Here is a 22,853-nt window from a genome sequence, read left to right as displayed (position 1 = left end):
GTTGCCCCCCTGTTCTGCCACTAGATAGCAGCATACTACAATTAATACCTTGTGGTGTGCCTAAACCAAAGGAAACGTACACCGTACTAAAAGAAATACAGAACTATATCTACACAGTTTAGTTTTTCTTTCTCAACTTTCCACAGCTGCCTTATCCCAGTTAGGTGCATTGCATTACAAGGCAACAGCCCTTGAGTAAACAATTTATTCCCCCATTATTCTTCATTTGCTTATATAAACTGACTTAAACCTACCTAATAATAGCATTCCAAGTGTTATTCTTGATTGTTTTTAGGTTCTCTTGCATCTGGCTTAAACCTGCCTAACAATAGCATTCCAAGTGGTATTCTTGATTTTTTTCAGTCTGTCTTGCATCTTTCAGCTGGGCTAACCCTGCTCCATTTGACCTTGATGCACTCAGGCTCACTCCACTCCCTTACCCCCCCATTCCCACCCACCTCTATTTCAATTGCATTTATACCTGTCCTTGTCTCACCTACTCAGCAATGAAAAACAAAAATAAGTACAAATATGTTTTTAGCTATGTCAGGAGGTTATGACCTAACACCCAGAAATGAATGGAGTTAGTCCACAGTTATACTGCATACCTTGACTCAAAGGAAATGGCTGATAAACTAGATGACAAATTTTACCCCCCCCCAACACACACAGTTATAACTATTCCACCGATTCCAAAGTTAGAGCCACTCCCTTTAATTACTATGGAGTAAGTCTTGTCACCCTCTCAAAAGCTATGAATATCTTATCCATAGACACAGACAACATACCAGGTTGCATGATTATCAGTACCAAATGTGGCTTATCTGAATCTACTTAACCTATTTAGAATACTCCAACTTAGGTATTCATATTAATAAGTTAGTCTCTCCTCTCATGACATTACTGAATACTGGAAAACAGCCATTGTAATGCCATTACACAAGTGTGGCCCAACCATGGACCCTGGCAATGATAGGCTCATTAGGCTACTTCTATATAGTTACAGGTCATATTATCTCATGATCATTAATCAGGTCATTGAAAATCTCTTAAACCTGGATCTACGTCAATCTGGCTTTGTCAAAGGAGGGTCCTAACTTAACATTAATGTTTATGGGAAAGTAAGCAAAGCAGTAGATGGTGGTTATGCAGTACGTAGAACATGTCTGTACCTGGCCAAGGCTTTTGATAGTATTCCCCATGCAGGCATTATTAACAGATTTGTAAATCATTGTATTGTATAGCAGATAGCTATTTGGATGTCTGACAGAACCCACAGGGTTAGACTCATAGGTACCACATACGAAAACAAAAAAAGTCACCAGTGGTGTACCACAGGGCTCACTGTTGGACTTTCTCCTGTTTGGCAACTGCTTCTCAGGCATTCAGAACAGTACTCCTTGCTAGTGGTTATCTAAGTTTTCAGTCTGTTGTAAGTTGTGTGTTGTAATTAGATCTTCCACTGACTCACAATTACTTCCAACACAGGTTAGATCATATTAAAAATTAAATGTGAAAAAATGTAGCATAGCTTATTTTGGTAAACAAAATGCTTTCATATTCCATATACGTGACACGCCCTTCCAATAAGACACTGTTGAAAGAGATCTAGGAAGAACTATTGTTGATAATTCATTATAATTTAGCCATCATGTCTTCACAGTATTTGGAAAGCCTTTATTTTCCCCATATAATTTCCAAAGATATCTCCATTATTTCCAAATAAATCTTAATTCCCTTTACTTGTATCTCATCAGATCCATAATTTAATATAATGCATCGTTTGGCAAGTATTTGTTTAAACGGTACTTTTCTGTTAACGGGGCAACACTTTAAATGCGGTTGCGGAGTGCAAAATCCAGTGTCAAACCATGTCTTTTTGATGTTAATCTTAGGTGTATTACAGCTTCTTTTTTTTTTAAATATTATCCATTAAATTATTTTACACACACCTGTTAAGATTAACATCAAAAAGACATGGTTTGACAATGGATTTGGAGGTCAGTAACCGCATTTAAAGTGTTTGGCTGATAACAGAGTAGTACAAAATAAAACAAATCAATTTCTCCATAATATGCATACTATAACATGTATTTATCCATAATATGCATAATATGCATACTGTTAAACATATTCTTCATAAAGTCCTAATCCAAATCTGTAATTAAACTTAGTTGGCATCTTGTAGCTACAATGATTCAATCAGAATCGCGGAACAGGTGTTTGGCAGTAAGCATTTTTTTTAAAGCCTCAGGTAGTGATTTAGCTAGGCTTCACCGACAACGGAAATAACCATTGCTAGGATGTACAAATATATTGTTATCTTACAAGGGCAAGCATATTATGACTATTGAAAAAAAAACAGGTTTTCCAAGTTTTATGTATTTTTATTTTTTACTTAATGTCTTTGTAACTTATCAGGGCAGCACTTTCAACGTGATCGTTCAGCCGTAATGTACTACCTTAACACGTCTATTAACAAGATGTGTGTAAAAATTAAAAATAACTTCTATTTTTTAAAATTTATTATTAAAACAAATAATTTTACAGATATGTGGTTAACAGATGTGAAGGAACTGGATTACAGCTGAACAATCGCATTGAAAGTGTTGCCCCGATAACGGAAAAGTACCGTTTAAACATATGATGCAACTTGAGAGACCTCAGAGATGTGTAACTAAAAAGGTCAGTGGCCTCCGAAATGTTAGTTATCAGGACAGCCTGATAAAAAGCAGTCCCTTCTCTGTACTCAGTCTACTCTAGACTCCTCCATGGAGATCTGTGTCTAGTCTGTCATAGAATGAAAGATAAAGCCTCCTCCATAGAGAATCTGTGTATAGTCTGTCATGCAATGAAACATAACCTCTTTGCCCTCCTCTTCCTTCACAGAACAAATGGTACCTGAAATACCTAATTAAAGGAGTTAGATTTTCATCAGCAGGTAAGGCACGTTGTAGTATTAGTGCCAGTAGTGGCACTGTAGATAGAATGAAGTCCCACAGGTATTTCCTCTGTAATCCACATATGGCACTAGAAGCACTGTAGTGTAAGTTTTGTTAGTTTTACAGTTCTGCTGTGCCCATATCCTAGAACTGCCTTTGCTGAATAGTTCAGTGTCCCTGAATTTCCCCAAACAGTCTTGTGTAGTAATCTTCCAACAATGTTGCAGAATCAGGTGGTTTTCTTGCATTTTGCACCCCCCTTTGGTGTAATACCTTTCATTATTCATTAGTCCTTTTGATGATCACTACTGTTTTGCATCAGTAGATGGCCTTTTCCATCACCCTGTGGCTGATGAGGCAAATCCACTGCTGTAAATTTTTTAACAACATAACCACATGCTCCTTATATTTGCACAACATCCCATTTCAGTGATTTTTTTAATATTGAACTTATACCATTAAATGTAACTGTTTATTGCTTATATTGTTACTGCCTCATACTGTATATCTGTTTAAGTTTGCATTAGTGTAGCTTGCCTTCACTTAAATTAAGGTCTGTGCGCCCCATTCGGTGACTAAAATGTGTCCGTTTGGATTCGTTTACTGCTGCAGTTAAGAAATGTAAGTACACATGTATACTCATACACACTGTTCCACTGTACCTTAGTGATATATCTTTGTAAAATATCAGAACTTATGTCATATATATGCTCTGTATGTAAGATATCCACAGAATGACTTTGTGAAATTTTTGGTGTCATAACTTGGATACTTTCATATCAACTTGTCCCTTTCTTTTTCTTATCACCAGCATGTGATATGAATGTTCATAAAGTATGTGCGTTGAACATCCCAAGTCTTTGTGGAACTGATCATACAGAGAGGAGAGGGCGATTATACCTGAAGGCTGAAGTCAGCGGTGACAAGTTACATGTCACAGGTAATAAAACATCTTTGTTCTTTCTGTATGGTGTGATGCTGACAAAGTGGCTCATGGAAATTACTTTGATTATGTTAACACCACAGGACATATCAAAAATAGTCAGAAAATGGGGTTAGTCAATTGTGCTGCTGATTTAGTGCATCATTCAGCATCTTAAGGCAAGCAAGAGTAGAAACAGTGTAAAATTAAATTGACAGCTTGTGTGCAATCATCAAATGGCTGTATTTCCTACCTTTTTTGTATAGTGATTAAAGTAAAAGGATAAGCAGGCCTGTTATGTGTAGAGAAATTCTGTAAAGTTTTATTTATTTAACATTTGTTTACCAAGAAAGTTTGACTGGGACAGGGCCCATTTTAATTAGAGGCCCAGGGAGATTTGCTCCAGATGCATGTCTTTGGAATGAGGGAGGAAACCCATGCAAACTCCACACAGAAGGCACCCCAGTTGAGAACCGAACCAGTGAACCTTTTGCTGTGAGGTGACAATGCTATAACCGCTGCACCACTGCGCCACCCAGTATAATCTTAGAACCCCCACAATACATGTCCATGAAGAATACTTTGAAAATGTCAAGAAGGATTTGTACATTCTGGTTTTCATTTGTATTTTGAAATATAGTTATTAAACTAGTTGTATATTATAATATATTGAAAGTAGATTATGATTTGCTTCATCCATTAGGTGTTAAATAATGCATTGCATGAATGCATTTTCAAAATTGTAGAAATAAAATCATGTAAACATGTAACAAGATGCACCTTTTTAACTGCATGCATGTTTAACCCTTTAAGCTGAATATATATGGAGGTACATGGGTTCATATGTTTGATTAACGAGTTCAAGATCTCTTGGTTGTCTAATAGGTCAATACCCTGCATCCCACATTGGAAGCTGCAGGTGCCAAGGTAACCATTCAAGTCCCTTTTGAAGATGTAACATAATGGACTGAGTTTAATTGGGAGGCATAGTTTATTTCATAGGCATTGTAGCCTTTCACATTTGAAGTTGCCACATTTTATAGCACGTGTGATGTTAGTTTTCTGAACATGAGTTTCCTCTTGTACTCAAGTTACTAAGGTATTCTAAGCAAAAAGATTCAAATGACAATGTGTTTTAAATGCTTTGCTGGACTCAGGTCTACCTTATGAAGACAATACAATACAGAGAAAAAAGAGAGATGCTGCAGTCTTTCACTGTAACACAAGTAATGCAGCCCTTTAGTTCCACTTCTTGAGGAGTTTTTGTACCTTCTTGAGTTGTAACAGATGGAGTGTAAGTAGATTATTGAACAAGGAAGAGTTTTCTATAACTGGTCTGATCAGAATAATTTTAAGGGGTGTAATTACTTCTCTGGCATGGTTCTCAGCCCCATGGGTTATTAAGTAGAAACTCCAGATGGTTTGTGGATATTAGTGCCCATATTTAAATCAAATGAATAATTATCTACAAGGAATATTTTGTCAATGTTTAGCTGTTGCCTATCAGTAGTGTATAAAGCTGTCTTATTTTTTATTTTGATTGAATTCAAGAATGGTACATTTTTCAACATTGTGAGTACTGTAAAGCACTGTCTGAAGGCAGATGGTATCAGCAGGGTTAAGGACAATGCTTCCTAGTTGGCAGCTGCCGACATAGTTGGTCAGTCCCATGATCTTTTGTAACCATGGATTACAACAGTTCTGAACTTGCCTTCTGGCAGGTGTAACTCATTTATTAAATTATCCATCCAAAACTATAAAGTAAAACTGCTTCAATTTGAAATACAGATTAGTTTAATTTCCTCTGCTACTGCTAGCAGTAAGATTCATGCAGAACACCTTGCTAGCTGCCATACCTGTTTATGCTACTTAAGTCTGACGAATCAAAGTTGGACTATTTAGGTATGCATGTAAATAGTGCTCATCTTTGTAAATACTGTTATGCGCTTATTTCTAATTGTTTTTATTATGTAACTAGGATTGCTATATACTCTTCAGTTTACTGTAAGTGTCACATGTTTCTTTCATAGATATGTGCTACTTGTTGATTTTTCACCATATTGTGACTTTTATGATAACTTATGGTATGTTATTTTATACTTTTTTAATACATTTCCTACTCATGTAACTAACTACTTTAAAGAGCACTAAAATGTATTACTCATGGTGAGTACATTTTCATCTTTTACCTTTCTTTAGTTTATCGATAACTACTCCTAGCCTAGTATTATGACATACTCCTCCGAGGGCCTCACATCTGATCTGAATCTTTCTCTTGAAAGATCTGGAATCATTAATTGGAACATCACACAGCAGCCTTTGTTCATGACTGGGACTTTTCTGGATGATGATCTAATGGTAATGCACCATTCTGAGTTTTGTAACAACTAGACAGACTTGCTATACCCTCAATGACATTTCATTGGATGTCTCCTGTGAGTAGAGAGCCACTGGCTAAGGTTTAAATCAAAAAAGAACCAAGAACTGCAACTTAAGAATTGTTTTGCTTTCTCGTACAGGCACATTTCCTATGTGATACAGAAAAATCATAAGCCAGTTTGAAAGATAAAATTCAGTCTGTGCAGTTAGCTTTTGTTATAAGTTTCTTTCAGTGCTCTGATGACTTTGAAGTTGTCCATTTACTAAAATGGAAATTGTTTGCATGAACATGCCCTGGCCCAGGTGTAGTTATCACATGCACATAAAAAGTGTAGCCTGTTTGTGTGATACCCCAATGCATGTACCCATTTGTTTCAGCAGTACAAACACCCCTTGTGTGTGTGTAGGGGGGGTTGGACTGAGACATCCCTGGTAAGTGAATTGCAGCGATTTTGCTCTATTCCAAGCACCGATACATTACAGCTAATGAGTGTATTATTTCATACACCTTGAACAGGTGACATTCCTTATAGTTCTGTTTTGCTGTTACCACCCATAATTGTACAGCTGTTTTCATATTACTTAAGCATTTAAGACATTTATTGGGGGCTGTCACACGTATGCTGTTAATATCAGCTTGTTATAATTGGAAGTATGTATTCATTTTTTCCCTGTTACAGTGCACTGATCATATTAATTGGGTTCTGATAATCAGTTATCATTCAGTCATGCATATAGGTCCCTCCATTTTAGTCTGTATGCAGTTTTTTTGTAGTCTGTCCATTAGTAACTATAATAATGTAATTGGAGGGCTTTAATCCTGAAAGTAATTATAGTGACCTTTTACAGAATGACATAATTCTATTGAAAATTGTAACTGTTTTATGATAAACTTGGATTATGTTTCATTATGGTTTATTCTTATTTTATTAGCAGGATTATTTGCATTTCAGTTTGTGGCTACAGTTACTAGTAGAAATAGAAAAGTCATTAAATTCCAACTATGCTGTAGTTTGAGGATGACATTTAGAGATATAATTCAGCTAAGTGAAGTGTACTATTTTTTTATTATTGCATTTTGCTGTTTGTGTGTGGCTTTATATTTGTGCAAACATAATTGTCAGAAATTCCAGTTTCAACTTTAGACCTGTTTGTCTCAAAAGGAACATGCTGATAATTATATTCTTTACACCCTCTTAATTTGTACTTTGTGTTACATTGTTTGATGTGCTGCCATTTTTGCTCCTTATAATTTTTGTGTTACAACAGGAAGAAATTCTCTTCAGGGTATGTTTTTCCATCTCACTCCGGAATTCTGATTTTGCTTCAAGACTTCATTGTTTTATATGAAACCCATGAAGTAATCTGAGGTTTCTCTTTCTTCATGTTGAGTTGCATAAAGAAACATAACATTTCTATTTCTTCATATTGAGTTACATAAAGAAACATAACTCACTAGATTTGAAAACTGAGACTCAATCTTAAGTTCATGACAGCATAGTTACTTTAAAGTATCATTGTATGTCAAGCACAAATAACAGGTCCGGGTGTCATCTTTTTTCTGTTTTCACTGGCACAGAATTAAAATGGACAGCTGACAGCTTCTGCCATTTATTGCATGAAGGTTTATACTTTTGTTATCACTACCAGTTAGTTCTTATGCACGGAGAATCTGCTTAGTCATAAAAATGAAGAAAGCAGAGTATCTGCAATGACTGTTATCAGTTGTATGCCAGTGAAGTTCATCGAAAGTGGTTTCAGAATATGCTGCCTAAAGTATCTGAGGTTATGTTAGTCCCAAGAGTCACCAAAGTATTTAATTAAACTTACATTGTTACACACTTGGATGATAGAGAGAGAAAAAAACACACTGTTAAATGTTCATAAACAAGAGCACCAAACTTCTCAAAAGAATGCAGGAAGGCACCTCCTTTACATGTATTTTTTTCATAGGGTCAAAGGAGTTAATAGGCAACTGATTCTTGTGACCCTTTGTGCCTTGCCAGATCCCATTCTTAGATCTCGTAGCTAGGGCCGAATTTGTGAATAACCATCCAGTCGTTTGTTTCTCATCTGAATGAAGATAATGTATCACAGTGCTTAATTTGCTATGGAAGTCTGTTACAAAGGTGGGAAAGGCACTGTGTAGTTGGCCTATTTCTTTACCATGTTTTGTTTATCTGCTGTTGGAGATTTAGATTTGCGGATTTGTATTTGTTGGAATAGTTAAATTGTGAATATACAACAGTTTCAAGACCACTGAGTTCTTAATGGCATGGAAGGCATAGATCTCCCCTCAGGAGTCTATAAAATGCTAAATAAATGGAGAGTGCTTGCAGTCTATTCAGGTAGCTTAGGGTTTTTAAGTCAGTGATCTTCCTAGTTAGGAATCTCTGGGGTGTTTCTAGCTGTTAAACAATACATGTAGTGGGTGAAGTACAATCTAAAGGTGGCATTATATTCAGTAATGGCCCTAATGAATGCTGAATATATGTTGATAATGACCTCTTTAGATACAAATGCTATCCATTTGGCAATGAGCTGTTCCAAATAGAACAACTTTCTGATTACATGATGATCAAAGGAGTGGAAATTACTGACACAAGCTTCAAGGCCTCTAACAGCATTCTCATTTTGGAGGTGGAAGTTGTTTCTGTTGTAAGCTGTGTGGTACTGCCTACCATATATGACAACATTGCATTTTTTAGCATTTAATTTGAGCCCATTATTAGCTCACTAGGTATTTATGAATGTAAGCTCATACTGGGGGACTTGGGCATCAGAAGGGGTTTTAACTTTGATTCCCTGTCTGCAGTCATCTGCACACTTGGTTAGCTTGTGGTCTTGGTTCATGGTCTGGAGATTAGAAAAATAAATGTCAAAGAACAGAGGTCCCAGCACTGAGCCCTGCAGGACACCACTGGTCACTTTCTTACTGTGTGATGTGGCACCTGTTACTCAAACTGTAGGGGAGGATGTCTGTCTTATAGCCAATTTGCTATCCTTACCACATAGGAATCCATTTGTAATGCATTAAGCTTATTATGATAGCAAGGGGATACGGTCAAAACTCTTGGTCAGGTGAAGGTATGCTGTGTGGACAACATGACCTCTGTCAACAACCTGTGTTACCCTTTCAAAGAAGTTAACCAGATTCATTAGCCATGGTCTACCCTTGAAAAAGCCAAACTACTGAAGGTTTAGCCTGATGAGAGTTTTAATATCCTAGATTATCAGGTCAGTTGTAATGTGATCCATGGCTTGCAAATAAGACTTGTCACACTGATGGGAGTATAATTACCAGGGTCAGTGATGGAGCCACCTTGTGGAGTGGCATTACCACTGCTGTTATCCAAACTTCAGGGTTAAAGCCAGTGGTTAAACTCAGGTTAAATAGTTAAATGGTTGGCTCTCTCAGGACTTGTTTGGTGCTGTTTATTAAGCAACAAAGTATACCATCATGTCCTAAGGAGGAAGTATTTTTAATCTTAGAGAGCACCTTCAGTATATGTTATTAATGATGAAGGGGTCTTAGAGATTTAGACAGATATATAGACTATGAATAGTCATCTATGGAAAAAAATTCTCACTGAATTTGTTTACTACTAAGTTGGCAATGTCTTCTGGGTCAGAGTAGGTGGTGCCATTATGAATAAGTTCAGATCAATGTGAATTAATTCTTAGTTTCCTAATGTAGCTTAAGAAGGATTTGTAATTGATCAGCTTCAGATGCTAAACTAAGTTCATGGATTGTTTAGTAGCTCTGATAGTCTTTTTTTCAAGTTTTTAGTCAGTTACTTGATGTTAACCTTGAAATGAGGATCTTTGTTTCTGTTGTGTACTTTAAGAAGTTTTTTTTTTGTTTTTCGTTCTGTTGTAGAGTTTGTTTATGTTGATGGACCACCACGATGGTTTGCTTTTAAATTTCCTTTTATATTTAGCTCTGAGCATAGAACTCTTTTGTAATGTTACCTGCTGTGGCAACATCTGGGATGATAATGCTGTAAGTAAAGTTTGCAAATACATCATAGAGTTTAATGAGATCAGTATGTTTGAAATCCCTAAATTCTGAGATACTGATTTAGGAAGTATATGCCAATGGTATAATACATGAAGAAGCTATATTTGTAAGGACCAGGTCAAGAATATTATGTCCTGTAGTGGGATTTCTAACATTCTAGTCAAGTATGTTCTAATTTACTAAATCATAAGAACATTTGCACATATCTTTTACAGGAGTCTGTGAAAATAAAGGAGGTCTTGTTTATAAGAAGTACATTTAGGAATCTTACATGATTTTTGGGGAGACATCGAGGGTCTCCTGTAACAGATTATAAACCAGAAGCATAGCTGGTTCAACCAGTGTCCTGGGCCTGTACTATGAACCAATGCCTCCGCCCCATAGCTCTTGAAATGAAGTGCAATAAAAAAAAAAAAAAGCATTTCACTGTCATAAGCTGATCACTAGATTGGGTTAGGCGTATTGCAGATAGATCTACGGCCACCACCCCAGCTCTTCCAGAGCAAAAACAAAACAAAAAAAACACATTCCTTCTATCAGGTGACCAAATACACAACACGCCCTCCCCTCTAGCCTTCCTCAGCCCTTCAGGTCCCATTTCTGTGCCCTTCCCCCAACCTTTCATCAACATATTTGTTTAATGCTGCACTAACTATTTATAGTGTAGCAAGCAGTTGCTACAGTGTAGACCACACACAGAGTCCTACATCACTCAGGTTTGACTGCAAATGCAGTACCGGTTTTAAAAGCCATTATTACATTAAAGAGAGATTGGGATCAGCTGATTGTGCCTCTTCAACACTCTGCCCCAGGTGTGCAGTTGCCCCTCTCTCCCCACCCTAGCTACACTACTGCTATAAATTTTTAGTTGGTCCTATGTGGTATGATTTGGAGCTCAAGTGTTTGATTTGTAGGTATCTGGGAATATGTCTAGAGGTGATATGATCACTAACAAATATGGAACGCTGCCACAGTTGCCATAATGAGATAGGGTGTGGGATTTTCACTGAGACCTACTCTGTGAGATAGGGTGTGAGATTTTCACTGAGACCTACTCTTTATGGATCTAGGAGGCTTTGGCAATGATTTTTTTTTCTTACAGCCTTAGCAGAAAACATTTTAATTTATAAGCGTTTTGTGGATGACATTTTTTTTATTTGGAAAGGGGGGACATAGGATAACTTGACATTTTTGTTAACTATCTTAACAATAGTACTAACTTTCTTGAGTTTACTATTTCTCATTCTGAAAATGCAATCACTTAGACATTAGAATAGAGAGGGAAGAGAATGTCATCACTATGTCTGTTTATAAAAAGGAAGGGTATGCTGACAAGTACACACACAGGACTAGTATGCATGCTGACCATGTGTTTAAGGGTGTGTTAGAGTCAGCTGTTGTGGGTCAGTAGATTGAGCACTAGTAAAGAGAGATGGGAACAACAAATGGATGAGATGATCTCTGACTTTAAGGAGAGGGGTTATCATGCTGATCATTTGGGAAGATTTGAAAATAGAAACATTGAATAAGAGAGACAATATACTTCTCCGTTAACAGTTCTGATCAAAACAGTAATATTAGGAAGAAATATGAGCATTTATGCTATACGTCAATGTATAATAGGAGGACAAGAGATTTTAAAAATATTATTTGTAGAAACTGGAGTCTACTGTCAGTAGGTTAACTCACCATAACAGTTTGCAACTCCAATAGCATTCTTGCAGAGATCAGAGCAGTCAATAAAACTGAGTTCCATGTTAAGAACCTCAAGTCAGCCAGATTAGCTGGTTCAAATGGAGCAAATGGTAGCTTCTCTTGCATCAGATTAAGATCTCAAGGAGGGGTCACCAGTTTTCTTGAGGCATGTTATACCAAAACCCCTTCCAAGAACAATTTGACAGGAGGCTGCATTGAAAGAGGAGGATCCATGTTCAGATTTGCTGAAATGGCCGATTAATGAACCTTGGTAGAGGAATAAGTAAGGTCATAGGATAAAAACTCTCACAATTATTGTAGAACCAGATAACTAGCCCTGAATAGGTAGTGGTTATGTTGGTGGCACTAACTAGAAAACCTTTTCCATTTGCATATATATGATTTTTAAGTAGCAGGCTTTCTTGGCTCCATTAGTACTTGCTGAATGTCCTTCATAAACAGCTGCCTAAAATGAATTAAGGCCACATTACCCATTCAGTCAGTTGATGTTGATGTCTGGGGTGTATCAAGCACCCTGGTTCTTGGGTGAGTAGATCCAGTCTGTGAGAAAGCTTGTCATAATTGCCCCTGACTATTTCCAAAAGATGAGAGAACCACAGTTGCCTGGGAGAAGGGATTCACCATCAATGTCTTTGGTGGATTCATTCTGAATCTTCAGTAATGATCTTGGAGGAGTCCTTCTGAATCTTCATAAGTACCCTGAATATTAAAAAAAAAACAGAAATAAGAACCTGATCTCTGCCATGATGTATCCAGATGACAAGATAATATGCAGGCAATAAACCAGTAAATAAGCCAGTAAACGTAGTAGCTGTATAATAAAACAAATTCTTTAATTTAGATAACAAGTGGGTAAAAGATAAGCGCTTTCGCGTGGAAACAACCACGCTTCCTCAGATAATAATTACTCCCACAGACAGAGTTTAAATAGTATAACAATTAGTACCAGGCTTAGTCTAATTAATTATAGCAATTAGCAGTTAAAGAGGAAATGTCGAACAACGTTCAAAATGCTCTTACTCTAACGAAATTTAGTGGACGTATGCATTCTTTTTAGATACTTCAATTACACAGTTTATAGCTATTATACACTCACATAATCATTTCCATCTAAAATGCAGAATGTAAAAATGTATTCAACAGAAATAAACACATAACTTCTGTAAGCGGAAAAATCCTCGGCTGCGAGCCGAAGGAATATACATATTTACATCATAACAGTATCGCTATATAGTTTGTTCTAATGCACATAGTAACAAGTGCTCACTCAGCATATTAAGCTTCTCAGTTAGACAACAGCTAGAGCGACAATGTTAAAGTGATATATAATATTTGTTGTTAACAAGGTTTTCAGTCCAAGAGTAATTGAAGTGTAAATAACTTCAGTTTCAGTAAATATCATTACAAAGAAAAAACAACATTGTTTACTAACTTTAGTTCAAGCAATGGAGCTATCTAATAAATGCAATAGTTGCTATAGTTACTATAAACTCTGTGGAATATATATATAAAAAATTTTCTAAACGCTAATAACTGTTATTAAAACCAATATTTTAGAAACTAATATTTTAAAACCTACAAGGAACATTTAATGTAAAATATATAATGTATATAAATAAAGGATAATCATATACATTAGCAATGAAATTTAGGATAACTCTAAAATTTCCTATTAGGACTGTCAAAAATTACGAAATAGTGTCCACTACTAAATTAATATTTATGAAGTTTATGAACGTATTTAGACATGAAGTAAATCATAACCTAACTATAAGAAGTAGATTATAATAATAGCTACATTTAATTTCGTGACTACATAAAAATAAAAATGAAAATATAAAAAATGTGTCAAATTTAATCGACTAGAGATTAGATAATAAATAATCTCTAAAAATACTTTTAAAACAATAAATTCTTATTCTTAATGACCGTGATACTCCAATTATTACAATATAAGGCATCACCGGATACAACACAAACATCCCAACTAAGATTTATTACTACATTTGGCAGAAATCATAATATTATTAGAAGAATTTTGGATGACAACTGGAATATTTTATTAGCAAACAATTATCTAAGGGAAATATTGGGACCCAGATGCCAATTCTCTTACAGGAGAGGCAGAACTTTGGGCAAATTATTTTCACATTATAAGCACAAGGAAAGTGGAGGGGCCAAATACAAGCAGTTAACACTAACAGGTGATCCACTCCTAGGTACATTCCCCTGTGGCCATTGTATTTCATGCATCCAGGTCAACAAATTGAAACAATTTACTAGTGCTAACACTAGTAAAGTATATGGTCTCAGGATCTTTGGTAACTGTTCTAGTACTTGGGTGATATACCTGGCCACATGCCAATGCTCTGCATTTTATGTAGGACAAACATCACGGTCATTAAGAATAAGAATTGGGGAACACAGGAGCGATATCAAGAATAAGAAGGCTACTAATGCTTTATATAGGCACACCATTAAACATTCCAGTGCTAGGTTTATGTTTTCAGTTATTGATAAAATTTCTGGTGATCGTAGTAATATGCAAGGATGGCATAGTATACTTAATCAAAAAGAAAAGTATTGGATTACTAATCTGGGAGCTCTCTTTCCACCTGGATTGAATGACCATCTATAAACATCAATTTTTATATTTACATAATGTCCAATCAAGCTGCTCAGGGAGAAATATAATTTTTGTTTATTTGTTTTTTAAGTTGATACTTTTGTGTAAACAATATGACATCAATAAGATTACATATGCATATATATGTATATGTAAATATGTATGTTGACTGTCTGGTGTTAGATATATTTCTCTTGCAGCATTGATATTGCATTATTATATTTATTTATATATATATTGCAATATCAGGTTTATGATTCATTTAGTTTTTGATGTGGATATATTTTTTGTCTAAACAATATCACTTTACTACGTTGAAAATTTGTATATTTATGTATACATACGTGTGAGTATATATATGTTTGTATTTTGACTCCTCTGGTCCTTGTAATATTTCCTATGCAGTACCTTTATGTACATTACTTCCTGTATATTAACATTAGCCTCATTGATTTAGTCAGTATATTGGACATGTGCATCATTTGTTTGCATATAGATTTGATTCTTACAATCATTATTTGTTAGTTTTCCTATATATTTTTGTATTGATTAACTATGCTTACTAATACTTCTATTTTCTATTTTTTATTTTTTGGTTTTATATTTTCATTTAATAAGTTGCTTTTGGCATATATATATATATATGTTATCATATACATTATGTATTCAACCCTTTTGAGTGGATGATACCATGTTGCAATTGGCTGGGGTAACACATAACTATTCATGAGATTATTTTCTGCAGTTAAAATTTATCACACTGAAGAAGGCTGTTTGCCGAAACCGGCTTGTGCTGTTTGCTGCTTCAGGGCACTAAGTGTTCTAAATATTTCATCATATTTTCAATAAAACAGAATGTGTCTGTTTATGCTGGCCTTATGATGTGTTTATGTCTATAATGACTAAGAGAATGGCAAAGGTGATGCCAGCATTGATAGATATGGACCAGTGTGGTTTTGTGGAGCATTTGACATTGCTAGAACAATGATGATCCACAGGGAAGCAGAATGTAAGGAAATACCACTATTATTGCACAGTCTTGCTGCAGAGAAAGCATTCATCAGAGTAAGTTGGGATTTTATGAGTAGGGTAATGGAATTATTTGGCATTCAGTGACACAATAATAAAGATAATTAGGAGGATATATGAGGGATCTGAGGCAGAAATTAAAGTAGTGGGTTTCCTTTCTGATTAGTTCCCTCTTAACAGAGGAATCAGGCAGGAGTGTCCACTTTCCCCTTTGTTATTTGCATTATATTTAGACCCATTGGTAAAGAAAATAAGGGACTCCGAAATTTAAGGATATAATTGGTATAGTGAACAAGAAAAGTTGGCTTTTTTTGCAGATTATATTTTGTACCTGGTAAAACCTGAAAAGGACATCTGTTTTGTGAAAAATCCTGAGACAGTTTCAAGTCTTTTTGAGATATTAAAAATGAAGATAAAACAAAGGGCTATAGTTGTAAACTGTGCCCACACACAGATTGGTTCAGCAATACTCATAATGTGATAAAGTGAAGTACTCAGAAGAATATATTAAAAGGGATTCTGTTATGGAACCTAAGGATATGTGGGAAGAGATTAAACAAAAGATAATACAAAAACTGATGAACTGGAGGCTCTTGTTTATGGATATAAATAACAAGATACAAACTGTGAAAGTGTTTTCAGTCCTTTTAGTTTTATACACAGGTTAGTCATATTTTTATCAGCCAGAGAGAAAGTTGTAGATCGCAATTAATACAGCTGAAATATTTTATCTGGGAGGGGAAGAGTCAAGTGGGATGCACTGATCCTTCCAACTGAACAAGGTGGATTTGGATCACCTGATTTCAAGGGATATTTTAGAACAGCACAGTTAAGCCCCCTATACATGGCACAAGGGATGGTGATGAAACAGGAGTAAAACTCGAGAAATAAGGAGAGTGTGGAATTTTGGATGCAGATCCTTAAGGAGAATAATCATAGCCTTTCAGAATATATTCATAAAGTAACAGAAAGTATTCTAAGAACAAAGTCAACATAGGAATGGAGAAAGGAGATTCTGTAGATAAGAATGACTGCAATTAGGGGTACAACGAATAGGCAAGAGGGGCAGGAATTTATTGGAGAAAACTGGCAAAGAAACCAAAGTATTGGGAGCAAATAGTTAAACAGGGAAAGGTAATAGGGGAGATCTATGCCTGGCATTGTCAGTCCCCACCATGATGGACCTCCTGCATAGCTTCAAATCAAACAGCACCAGAATTACCCATTCTAAAGACTTAAACTTTGCCTGTGATATAAATAGGACATGCTGAAAAGACAGGTATGTATCCCAGAAACTACCCCTTCTATGGAACAGTCTCCCCATTCATGTGAAGCAGAGTTCCTCCCTATTTCAATTCAAGTGTAACTTGGATAGTTGGATGGGGAGCAGGAAATGCATCCCTGTTTGGCACCTATGTCTCTAATGGACACAGGAAGCCTATAAATATTTCATCTCCCAGGTCCCTGCTTTTAAGTGTTTCATCTCCCAGGGCCCTGCTTACACTTGTCAATGGTACCAGAACTTGTCAGAGATTTTGTGGTGCATGGCTAGGCTTAAAAAGACCCTTGAACCTTTGAACCTGTAATAAAATGGGAAGAGGCTAAGAATACATTTGACTGCAGGCTAAAGATTGCCTTCACTATCAAGGACTGATATCAGAGAGAGAAAGGGAGAGGGGAATCTTAAGTGAAAGACCAGCACTGGTTGAGTTTTTAGTTGATCTAAAACAGAGGCTGCTGTTTAAAAAGGGATAATTAGCAGGGTATATAAAATATTGCATGACATCTATAGGAATCAGTCAGAGGAGGTTACAAAAGATTGGGAAGCAAGACTGGATAAGCAATTCACAAATAACAATAGGAGGATTTTTGTATGACAGCCAAATATGCAACACAGTTTAGAAAAGTTAGCATTTTTGCTTAGTTATTTTTATACCTGGAGCAGACTCCAAAGAATTTTTTCCTCCGCTAGATCGCAAATGTTGGAGGTATGATGTGGAAGAAAGATGTAACTGGGGACATTTTTGGAGTGTAATCAGTTGGCAGTAATTAAAAATACTCTACATTTTGCTCAGTCATAAATACTGAGTGACCAAACTGGTTTAACTAAGAAAATATTTTTTTTTACCTGGGATACAAGATCTGAATTGCCTGAACATAGTAAGGCATTGCTAAGTTTTATTCTGATGGCTGCCAAAAAAAAAAAATTACAGGAAAATAGAAATCCAAGTCTAAACCAACTGTATTTGAAGGTGTGACTATTGTAACAGAGATAAAAGAACAGGAAGTGGGACCTTTAGAAAAGGGTAAGAGCAAATTACGTAGACAAAATGTGGTAACAATATATGCAGAATATGTTTGGAGAAGTAATGAGGTTTAAGGGAAGACTTGAGATGAGCAAGTTATGTAATGCTGGATTGACAGTGAGTGTACAGAAGATTGTACGTAATGCATACTATTTGTATTTGACAATATGTCAGTATGGTTCTTCTTTTATATAAATGTAAGATTGCCTATGTCATAAGTGATAAGTCAATAAAGATGATAAAAAACATATCACTGTCAATAAGGTCCAGCAATTTCCAGTAAAATGTAGACATGAAGTCTGCTGCTGAAGAGCAGATGGAAAAATCTAGAGCTAGGGAAGCCCAAGGTCGGTTGCCAATAAAAAGAGTATCTTGCCATCCTGTGATCTTATTGCAATATTTGTCTATGGAAATATGAGTCTGGAAATGAAGCAAGTCCTCTATTACAATGAAAGAAAGTACAGACAGAAATAATGGGTGGGCAGATGGATGGATGGATGGACAGATGGAAGAATCCCCTGGTAGCATGCCTTCTGTTGTTTGAGAGTTGAATTAAGGATGAAACAAGGAAGTGCTAAGAATAATGAGACTTTAAATGTCGAACTTGAGAGAGACAAGTAAACAAAATGTTGGCATACAAGGAATTATTTTTTTTTTGATAGTATGCAAACTCAGTGTTGACTATATTTATATGGGAAGAAGGGAGATGAAAGCCCCCTCCTGCATGGTGATCAAATAGAAACAGAATTTCTTCCTCATGGTAAAGTTTAAATGCTTTGCTGATTCTACCTTGATTCTATCTTCCATAAAGTCAAAGTAAACTTTATTGTCATATAGAACTGCATACATGTAGCCTAAACAAAATTTTGTGCATCAGCTCAATTCTTGAGATTACAAAGGAAAGTGAAACAACACATACGAGTAGAGGAATAAACATAACTAGCAACTACAATAATAGTCCTAATACATGCAAAAAAGTGCAGACACATTTACCAACACTCATATATGAAAAGAATACCCTGCCCTGAGTTAAATTAACTACCATATATAAAGTAAAATAAAACAACTTTTGAAATGCCTAAGTTATTTGTCTAATATTGCCCATGAGTGAGTTAAATAATACTGACTATGGTATTAATAAATAAATATTGCACTTATCTGGAATATATGTAAGTATATATTGCACAAATAAATAGAAATTGACTTATGTGCCCAGACCCATGAGACTAGTGCCCGAGTTCAGAAGTCTAATCACTGTAGGGTAAAAACTGTTATTGCATTTTGTAGTCCTACAACAGATGCAACGATATCTCCTGCCCTATTGATGCCAGATGCTTAAACAGTCCATATTCATGCGCATGGTGCATGTTGTCCTATATTATTTTGGTGGCCTTTTGGATGCTTCTTTCAGATAAAGATGTATCGATGGAAGACTGGAACCTGTCTTCTCTGCAACACTCGCCACTCTTTGTAGCGCCTTCCTTTCTGTAACTGTGCAGCTTCCAAACCACACTATGAAGTTGCAGGTGAGGATGCTGCCTGATGAAACCCTGTAGAAGGAGCAGAGAATATGAGGAGGAAGCTTAGCTTTGTTCAGCCTGCTTAAAAAGTGGAGGCAAACATATAAACATAATCTAGTATGAGTACTTCCCTGATGAAGAACAACTTTAAATCCCAAGTATTTTTCACATTTGAGCCTTTAATAGGAATAAGCTTAGCATGTCACTGCAGGCTACTATCCTCATCATGGAGAACAGGCTGTGTAACATTATCTGGATGACTTACTACTGGGGGCTTAAGGTTTTCTTTTACTTGTATCAGTCTGTGGGTGTAAAATAGTTCCTGTGATCAGCCATTTCCAATACTTATACAAGTGTCATAAAACCAACAGTTGCACAGTGCAAGGAAGAATCATTGTGATGTAGATTATAATCAAGCAATTTGAACACAAAGAAGAAATCCTGAAAATGTGGATGTGATATGAAATGTATCCAGCACCATAAACATTAATGACGTCTGTCAGAAACGGTAGATTTTTTTTTACTTCATATGCTTCTGAACTCCCTATTGGGCATTTACTTTTAAATTCTTAGAACCAAAAATGTATTTGTCATTGGTTGGGATATGAGCTGCGGATTCCAGCAATTCACTGCCACTGTAGCTGACCTGTGATGCCACTAAATGTCTGGAATAGCAAGGCTAACTTTTCTTTCTTTAAATGAAGTCCATTATTTTCATATCAAAATTTAGGGAAATTACTGCAGCACTTGGATTCTGCTCTGCTGCTATTCCATTTTAAACTGGAGCTTCTTTGAATCGGTCTGCAGAGCTGTGGACGTGGGTAAGGAGGTCCACACAGCCTATCTGGACCTCGCCAAGGCCTTCGACACCACCCCCCACTCTGGAATCATAGATAAACTTACTAAGCTGGGCATAAATCCCTACGTCACTCGATGGGTTGCCAACTGGCTTACTGACAGAACCCAGACTGTAAAAGTAGCTGACTCCAAATCCAGCTCCAGAAAAGTGACAAGTGGAGTACCTCAGGGTTCAGTCCTGGGACCACTCTTGTTTGGCATCTACTTCTCTGAAGTACAGGCCAACAGTAAGGGACTCTGGCTAACAAAATTTGCAGATGACTGCAAACTGGGAGCCATTATTGAATCCCCAAATGATGTGGATATTCTACAAAAGGGCCTTACAGAAACAGATGCCTGGTGCCAGAGCCATGGTCTCAAGCTTAATGCCAAGAAATGTATAGTCATCCCCTTTGGAAAAAAACATGTACCCATGAACTACCACATAGGTGGCAGGATACTAAACATCGAAAGTGTGATGAGAGACTTAGGGACACAAGTGGACAGTGGTCTCATTTTTGATAACCACATTGCCACAACAGTCAGGAAATCCTTCTACGTGGCACACCTCATCACTAAGGGCTTTTCATCCAGAAAAAAGGAGGTCATTGTCCCACTGTACTCATCCCTCATTAGACCCATTATAGAGTATAATGCCCCATTTGGTATGTACCTCACAAGACATCTGCAACAGCTGGAAAGGCCACAGAAATACCTCACTAAAAGAATCACAGGCCTAAAGCAGATGTCATATGCTGACCGTCTAAAAAAAACTCCAGCTATACTCTGTGGCATATCGTCTACTCAGAGGCGATCTCTGCTTAACATACAAAGCCATGTCAAACCCTGAGCTGTTGGACATGCTCCACTTAAAGAAATCCCAATCCCTCAGAGCCACATGCTCCAGGGATCTAAACCTTATCATCACAATGAACAAAACATGCCAGAGGGAAGGTTCCTGACCCAGAGACTCCCCATACTCTTGAATAGACTGCCCATACATGTCAAGCAGAGCACCTCATTGGCCCTCTTCAAAAGGAACCTTGATGATTGGATGGGAGATATGAAATTCACCCCGGGGATCATGTCAGTCGCCTTGCTAGACAGGGGTCCAGAGAAGTAAATATTGTGGGAAAACATTTCCAGGGAATTGTTATGGCTAGGTTTGCATAGGCCTTAGGGCCGATAGCCTAGTACCAACCTATGAACCTATGAGTTAGGATGCTCTCACCCATGTGCACACCCATTAGTCATGTGTATCCCATATCTTAATTATAAGAAATATATGTTTTATCTACTTATTAAGGGTATATAAAATAGGCTTTAGTGAGCACAAAAGTATTTAGTTAGTGACTGCAGGTGCTATGTTACACAATAAATTATTACAATAACTTAAATTGAGTTGTTGGTTAAATTCTTAACAATATGCAGAAACAAATTATGTTATCCGAAACAGCTTCCAAAGTGCAGTCTGCTTGCAACTCCGAGATCGCACTACAGTGAGGAAAGGGATGTATTTCCCTAACCACACTGTACCGCGATCCCCTTACATGAGCGAACATTATAATTGCGACTGCACAGTCCATTCGCAATAATAACGTTCGCTCACATAACCTGACGAAATATGAAGTATTCGAACATCTTTTGTTCGAATACTTCATAGCCGTGCAATTGCACGGTAAAATTGTAATGGTAAACCAGTATAAACAGGTGAAGCTGTTTGTAATGCATTGATATCAGCCTCAGAACTCTCTGTTCACCAGATCACTGCTATAACAAGTAGGTGCAGACAGATCCCAAAGTGGGATCTGTAATTTGTCAAATGAGAGGAAGAAACAATCATTTTCTAAAATCATGGAGTTCTCTGATCATGATGCAAAAATAAAAGCAAAATGACTTCATTATTGCCATGTGCATGTGTTATGTAAGAACCTCTCCTTATTAGGCTTTTTATAGTGATATTCTTTCAAATAAATCACAGTGTCTGTAGCATTTCTCCCCGGGCCTCTGCTGAAAACAGGATCTGTAGAACCTAGTTGGACTTTCCCGGTCAACAAATGTTAAATAAATAAATAAAAATAAATAAAATAAAGTGTTATAATTAAGTAAATGTCATGCAGGCACACAGATAGCAGCCACCAATGGGTCTATATTACATCATCATCCTGCAACAAGTTTGAACGATGTAATATCAAACCTGAAAGTCCGAAACCTGAAAATAGCGAAGCCACGGCACATCAATTATTTTTCCCAGGGAAAAACATTGGTGGGCTGTTTTCAGGGCTTTGCTGTTTCCTCCACTGTGGTGCAATCTCAGAGTTGGTATATTTAAGTAAGGGAGGGTGTGGGGGCGAAGCCCCCCACTTTAGGTTAAGTTTCAGGTTGCAGGTTCTTTTTACTTTTTTTTTTGTTAGGGAACAGCGATTTTTTTCCCTGGGAAAAAAATTGCTGTTCTTTGTGTTCGCTATTTTAGTGTTTCAGATATTAGGGTTCGATATTACATCGTTCTAACTTTTTGAAGTTCGACGATGTAATATAGACCCCCCCACCAACGA

At 36.6% G+C, this 22,853-nt stretch overlaps 1 protein-coding gene across 2 annotated transcripts in view; it reads left to right on the top strand.

The window, feature by feature from the left end:
* The window catches only part of PRKCA (protein kinase C alpha), a 2,412,375-nt gene that overhangs the window by 1,425,925 nt on the left and 963,597 nt on the right, over positions 1-22,853 (top strand). For both annotated transcript variants that reach the window (XM_044085102.1, XM_044085103.1), the window contains exon 5: positions 3,754-3,882. In XM_044085102.1, the coding sequence (XP_043941037.1) occupies positions 3,754-3,882 (129 nt within the window). The remainder of the gene's footprint in view (positions 1-3,753; positions 3,883-22,853) is intronic.

The sequence above is a fragment of the Protopterus annectens genome, chromosome 10.part0 (genome assembly GCF_019279795.1).
Source record: "Protopterus annectens isolate FY-2018-M chromosome 10.part0, PAN1.0, whole genome shotgun sequence".
Taxonomy (NCBI): domain Eukaryota; kingdom Metazoa; phylum Chordata; order Ceratodontiformes; family Protopteridae; genus Protopterus; species Protopterus annectens.
Note: the sequence above shows the minus strand (reverse complement) of the source record. Positions and strands in the feature narration are given on the sequence as shown.